This window comes from Rana temporaria, chromosome 12 (genome assembly GCF_905171775.1).
Source record: "Rana temporaria chromosome 12, aRanTem1.1, whole genome shotgun sequence".
NCBI classification, from domain to species: Eukaryota; Metazoa; Chordata; class Amphibia; order Anura; family Ranidae; genus Rana; species Rana temporaria.
In genome coordinates, this window is record NC_053500.1 from 49,702,437 (window position 1) to 49,709,778 (window position 7,342).

At 37.2% G+C, this 7,342-nt stretch overlaps 1 protein-coding gene across 1 annotated transcript; it reads left to right on the forward strand.

The window, feature by feature from the left end:
* The first annotated feature begins 833 nt into the window (after window positions 1-833).
* Window positions 834-4,203, forward strand: HOXB2 (homeobox B2). Its single transcript, XM_040329766.1, has 2 exons — window positions 834-1,372; window positions 3,128-4,203. Exons 1-2 carry the CDS (start codon window positions 1,009-1,011, stop codon window positions 3,781-3,783), a joined length of 1,020 nt encoding a protein of 339 aa, XP_040185700.1. The 5' UTR covers window positions 834-1,008; the 3' UTR covers window positions 3,784-4,203.
* Window positions 4,204-7,342: the final 3,139 nt, after the last annotated feature.

A 7,342-nucleotide genomic window follows, 5' to 3' on the forward strand; every position in this document is an offset into this window, starting at 1 on the left:
GGAAATATCGTTTGGGACACTTTAGCAAAATATTTGCTGCAATAAAGCTGTTGGAGTAAAGAAAGATGTCCTCTGTGGTTACAATGGTCCCAGAAAAGTCCTCTTGTTTTTGTCCCCTCTCCATCCACACTGATCATTGCTGGGACTGTGCCTTGCTCTACACCCACCACCCACGCAGATTTTTATCAGACAAAAGTTTCCACGAGCAGCCCAGCAGCTTGCTGATCACAACCCCCAGACACTTGGAAGGAGTCAGGATTTTTTTTTTTTTTCCTGGTGACTTTGTGCCCCAGTTTGGACACATTTCCCGTTTGTGTAGTCCTCGGCTTCCCATAGTCATAAAGGGAGGAATTCTTAGCTGACACTGCCCCTCCACCCCAGAGATTGATCACTCTTCTCTTGTGATGTGGCTCAGGAATCATCCCTGTTACTCAGCAGCCTCTCCATAAGGATTTATTCTGGAGTTTCACTAAGTGATCCTGGAAAGCAACAACTGGGCTTCAGATGACCCCAAATGTCATCTTGTGTGATCATGGATGGAGTACCTTCTCTCTGCCCATTAAACCTTCCTATCCTGCTTCACAGCTGCTTCTGCTCTGGTCATCCTCTGTAATCATGGCTGGAGTACATTCTCTCTCCCCATCTCCCCATCCTATGGTGTACTCATTGCATCTGCTTTGGTCATCCTCAGTAACCCCTTTCCTACTGCTTTCTCTTCTATACATTGCCAACTAGTATATGCAGCATTTTTTTGGGGGGGAAGTCCCCCATACATTTATAAGAATTAATTCGCAGTGATAATGCACTCTTTTTTCAGCAGGCCTGCTATCCCCATTGGTCAGCCGCAGTCACGTGACCAGGAATTGGCTGCAAGTCGCCCAGTCTTCAGTTTAATACATCAGGGTCCCCATACGCCTGATTTATCAGCAATATACAATAATAGGGCCTCGGGATTATTGGGATCCTAATATTTCCCTTTCCCACCCCTAGGCTGGCCAAGGGGAAGCCATGAATTTTGAATTTGAGAGGGAGATCGGGTTCATCAACAGCCAGCCATCGCTAGCAGAGTGCCTGACGTCCTTCCCTGCTGTCCTGGAGACATTTCAAACTTCATCAATCAAGGACTCGACATTAATTCCTCCTCCTTTTGAACAAACCATCCCCAGCTTGAATCCGGGCTCCGGTGGGCAGCCGAGGACTAGGAGCCAAAAACGGACAGATAATGGCCTGCTCCAGCAGCCTAGCCAGCAGCCTGGTCATTTGGCTACTGAGTTCCCCTGGATGAAGGAAAAAAAATCAGGCAAGAAGAGCAACCAAGGATCCCCACCAGCTCCCCTATCAACGCCTGAGTCTGCAGGGGGGTCACCAGCAGGTCTGTCCTGGGGTCCACCATTCAGGGATTATGGGGGGTACACCATTCAGGGATTATGGGGGGTCCATCATTCAGGGATTATGGGGGGTCCACCATTCAGGGATTATGGGGGGTTCACCATTCAGGGATTATGGGGGGTCCACCATTCAGGGATTATGGGGGGTTCACCATTCAGGGATTATGGGGGGTCCATACATTTATTTTATTATTGATATCAGTCACTGGGTTCCTATTGTTTCTGTATCTTGGTCGGTCCATCGTTTTTTTAATAATAATATTAGTGTGTTCTTATTGTTCCTGGATCTTGGTAGGCTCATAAATCCATCATTTTATTTTAAGTGTGTTCTTATTGTTCCTGGATCTTGGTAGGCTTATAAGTCCATTATTTTATTTGAATGAGTATATAGTCAATTATTGTTCCTGGATCTTGGTGGGCTCATAAGTCCATCATTTTATTTTATAATAATATAGTCAACGTGTTCTTATTGTTCCTGGATCTTGGTGGGCTCATAAGTCCATCATTTTATTATAATAATTATATAGTTAATATGTTCTTATTGTTCCTGGATCTTGGTGGGCTCATGAGTCTATTTGTATTTTAATAATGATGTAGTCGACTGTGTTCTTATAGTTCTTGAATCTTTGGAAGGTCCATAAATGTATTTAAATTATTATTATATAGTCGATTTGTTCTTACTGTTCCTGGATCTTGTCCACGTCCACGTTTATTTTTTTTAATAATGGTATAGTTAATGTGTTCATATAGTTCTTGGATCTTGGGGAGGTTCGTGTGTCCATTATTTTATTTTAATAACGATATAGACACTGTTTACATAGTGTTTCTGGATCTTGGGGTGTTCATGGGTCCATCATTTCTTTTTAATAATTATATCAGTCGTGTTTTTATTATTCATTGTTGTGTCTATCATGTTATTTTAATAATTAGATAGTCACTGTTATCTTATTGTTTCTGGATCTTAGGGGTTTAGAGGTTCATCACAATTTTAATAATGATATAGTCACTGTTTTCTTAATGTTTCTAGATCTTGGGGGGTTCAGGGGTTCATCACTCTATGTTAATAATTATATAGTCACTGTTTCGTTATTGTCTTTATTTCTTGGGGGGTTCATCATTTCATTTTAATAATGATGTGTTTTTATTGTTCATGTGTCTTGGTTTGTAGATCATTTTATTTTAACAAAGATATAGTCCCTATGTCCCTGTTGTTTCTGGATCTTGGGCGTTTCATCATTTCATTCAGTAATGGTAATAGTTCTGGTTTATTGTTCCTGGATCTTGGTGGGCTCATCTTTTAATTTTAATAATTATGTAGCCATGTCCTTACTGATTCTGGATCCTTGCATATATCACAGTAAAAGAGGACCTGCAGTGGTGCATTGTTCCTGCATGCTATGTAATGCTGTAAAGGGGGGTATCTTTTTTTGTTGTTGTTGTTGTCAGGAAGGGATATGGGGGTGGTGGGTGTTCACATTTCTGATAAAAAAAATAAATGGCAGTCAGATAAAAGTAACACGTTAACCTGCTCAGGATTATTTATGACTATTCTGATCTGTGTCACAATACAATTTGTAATCGAGTTTCCTGGCTAAACTTAACCCTGATGCTGCCAGAGCCATCCACACAGCCTTGCATTCCTCCTTGTTGGCTGCCCTCCGGCAGCAGAAGGGTTAATTGGTTAGCTAAGAAATGGCTGTGTGTGCCTAGATTTATAACGTAAGCGATTGCTTTTGCAGAACCGACAGGAATCCAGGACTCGAACAGCAGCAATAGGAGGCTGAGGACAGCCTACACCAACACCCAACTACTGGAGCTGGAGAAGGAATTCCACTTCAATAAGTACCTCTGCAGACCCAGGAGAGTGGAGATAGCTGCTCTGCTGGATCTCACCGAGAGACAGGTCAAAGTTTGGTTCCAGAACCGCAGGATGAAGCACAAGAGACAGACTCAGCAAAAAGACCAACAGGATGGGGACCTGAGTTTCTCCAACTTAGAAGACTGCGACCCCATGGAGGATGGGGATGAGAGCCCAGCCTACCACCAAGGACTAGATGCCAATGACTCTTTGAGGGAGTCAGACCCTTACAAGCCTGAGACTCCCAAGTTACCCATCAGTCAACAGCTTCCATCAGGGAAGGAATCCACATCCAGAAGCCCCCTCTACCCAACACCCACCAGTGAGACTGAGCCCAGTGCAGAGGTGGGTAGCATGGACAATGTCCTCTCTGAAAGCCAGGACAATTTATTGTCAGAGCTGACTTTATTCCCGTCAGACTCCTGCCTACACATTTCAGAAGGTTCCCTCAATAGTCCTGTCCACTTCTCACAAGAAGATATCGACTTTCTCACTAGCACACTTTGCAGCAAGGATCTCCACAATTTAGAATTTTAATATCCGCATTTTTTTCATGATTTTTCTTGCAGAGTATTCACCTTCAGCGCGCCGGGGTATTATTTATACTATTTATTATATTTATTGATCCACCGCCAGCTATTAAATTCAATTCAATTTTTTTTATTTGTTTATTTTTTGTACTTTAGTTGTGGATTAGAACCATTCAGGGGGAGAAACAAATCAGTTGATTTGAACATTATTTTAGCGATGTCTCAGGAATCAAAAATGTTCGTTTAGGTTAGGTAGATATTTTAAGTCTTATGTTATATATATATATATATATATATATTTTCTCAGTATTTATTTTTAATTTATTAGTTTATTTGATAATAATTTAATGGTCCTTATTTTCACAAAGTTGTCTTTATAATAATTCGTGTGCAAAATTTTACCATGTTAATAAAAATTAAAATCTGATCCCGTTTTTTTTTTTTTAATCTATGCTTCAATCGTACCTTTTTTTATTATTAATTTTTAAAACCACTAGGCTACATATATCTAATACATGATCGTTGCATTTTTTTTTTTCAATTAAATCCCGACAAGAGAAAGTACAAAACACATTAGAATCGAAGTCAATAGAATACATGATCCTTGGATTTTTTTTTCTTTTGTAATTAAATTCTGACATGAGAATGTGATAACCCATACAGAAAACTTGATTTCTGTCATTATATTTTGACATGAGAATGTGCAAAACTCATAATAGAATTTTAAAATATAGAATACATCCTTGGATTTTTTTTTCTTTTGTAATTATTCTAACATGAGAATGTGCACCACACATATAGAATATATAATTTCTGTCATTACATTTTGGCATGAGAATGTGCACCACACATATAGAATACATAATTTCTGTCATTACATTTTGGCATGAGAATGTGCAAAGCACATAACAGCTTTTAAAAAATATAGAATACATGATTGTTGGATTTTATTTAAATGTAAACTCTGACACAAGAAAGTGCTATTTTTTTTTTATTTTATAAAATGTAAGCCTATAAAATACATGATTATTGAATTTTTCTTTTTTTGTTATTAACATTTGACACAAGAATGTGAAGACACATTTTAGATTTTTAAAAACATATATAGAGTACATATCCTTGGATAAGTTCAATAAATACATTCTGGCATGAGAATGTGCAAAACACATAATATAATTTAAAAAAACACATAATAGATTTTAAAAAAATATATAGAATACATGATCCTTTGATATTTTTATAAAATAAATTCTGGCATAAGAATGTGCAAAACACGTAATAGAATAAAATAGATTTTTTTTAAAATATAGAATACATGATCCTTGGATATTTTTATAAAATTAATTCTGGCATAAGAATTTGCAAAACGCGTAATAGAATAAAAAAAAAACACACAATAGATTTTTTTAATATAGAATACACGATCCTTGGATATTTTCTATAAAATAAATTCTGTCATGAGAATGTGCAAAACACATAATAGAATTTAAAAAACAAATAATAGATTTTTTTATTTTTTAAATATAGAATACATAATCCTTGGATATTTTCTATAAAATAAATTCTGGCAAAACACATAATAGAATTTAAAAACACACATAATATAATTGAAATAAATATATGTATAGATATAGATATAGGTGTAGAATATATGATCCTTTGATATTTTTATTACTAAATCCTGGGCTGGATAATGTGCAAATGTAGGAATGTAAAATATTTGATTCTTGATTTTTTTTTATTACATTCTGAAAATGTGAAACTTTTTTTTTTAAATCAAAGTATATAAAATACATGATCCCTGGATTTTTTTTACATGATACTTAGATTTCTTAATGATATTCTGAAATGAGAATTTGCAAAACACATTTTAGAATCTAAGTAAAGATAATTCATTATTGTTGGATTTATTTTTTAAATTAAGTTCTGATATAAGAATGTGCAAAAAAATGTTTTTAAATGTAATAAATGTATTTAGTTTATATGTATCCTATTGTTGCCTATAGGGAAGTAATATATTTTATTTTTAGGTGCCCATCATACTGAGTTCAGGCTTTTTTCCTTTTTTTTTTCTCTGTTTGTTTGTATAATTGAATGTTCTAATTGCTACAAAGAAAATGTGATTCTCAATGGCATGAAACAATGTAACATTTCCCAGATACACTTTTTTCTAATAGAAGAATGTAAATGCATATAGCCATAAGAAGGCCTGAAGTTGTCTTTGAACATATGGACAATATTAGTGTTTTTGGACCCAGCAGGAGGAGAAGGCATTTTCTAAAGGCCCTCAAAATGGCGCTGCTAGAAGAGGAGAGACAATGAGATCTGCCATGCACACACCCACACACAGCCCCAGCACAGATCTACTAAGCAGACACAGAAAAAAAAAATCATGGCTTTTGTCATAAAAGTCAAGGCCTAGCCAAATAGAGGAGCGCAGGATGGGAAGTTTGTCTTATTGGGGACGTTTATCAGTCAAGAGGGACAATCTCCTTTCTTTAGAGAGTCCAGCTTAGTCGGTATGGGATGCATTGTAAACCAGAATCTACACAACATCTGTGCATCAAATATTAATAGCGTGCAAATTCTCCCCTTGAGACCCATTTTACCGTCCGGATATACACAAGTCTCATGTAAAATGTTTATATTATGGAGGAATTGGGGCATTCGGATCTATTCAGATCTCACATAAATTATATTGATGGATTTAACTCCGGTGTCCATATATCATAGAGCTCAGCTGGTTACATTACCAGGCCTGCCTTGGAAAACTGGAGCTTTGTTAACCAGTCAGCAGCAACCTGGCCAGCCTTTTTTACCTTGCATGTTTGAGGGCTGTATAGAGGAATCATTAGCTAGAAAAGCAGGTTTTCTATAGGCCTTGTGCTCCCTGGGAGTTCGATTTCTATCTGCTAAATTATCAAAGAGAAAAATATCTTGCAAGCCCACCATACACGTTACAACTTTTTATTAAAACCATCCAATCATCTTGTACCCAATCAGGCAGGCCCTTGTCCTCCGAAGATCTAAAAGAGATTGTAGAGGCGACCATGCATTATATAATCTGTCTGTACAATTTTTGTGCAAACAACTTTTTTTATTGACCACATGAGGATCTATTTAAACCCAGGGGTGGGCAACCTTGAGCCCTCCAGCTGTTGTGGAACTACATTTCCCATGAGGCTTTGCAAGGCTGGCAGTTACGATTACTCCCAGAAGCATGATAGGACTTGTAGTTCTGCAACCGCTGGCGGGCCCCGGGTTGCCTACCCCTGATTTAAACAATCCAATCAAATTGTAATCAGGCAGGCCTGTGTACTACATAGTTCTGAGGCTAGGTTAACATCGCTGTGTGTCAAGAACGCATGCAATTTCCTAGCATGCAGAAAAACGCTGCAATTTAGCAACGAAGGCTGGCCATACACTATACAATTTGCTTGTACAATTTTCCTTTAGATTTACCAAAACCATATAATATGAGGTCAAACCTAAACACTTTAATTTTGTATGCAATCAGGCAGGCCCTTGTAGTACATAGTTATAGGTAAATCTATAGAACTATATTG

What these genes read in the sequence shown, in the direction of transcription:
- HOXB2 (XM_040329766.1), top strand. Translation starts at nt 1,009, where the DNA reads ATGAATTTTGAATTTGAGAGGGAGATCGGGTTCATCAACAGCCAGCCA. An exon ending in TGCAGGGGGGTCACCAGCAG is followed by an intron (nt 1,373 to 3,127) that starts GTCTGTCCTGGG and finishes TTGCTTTTGCAG; the next exon opens with AACCGACAGGAATCCAGGAC.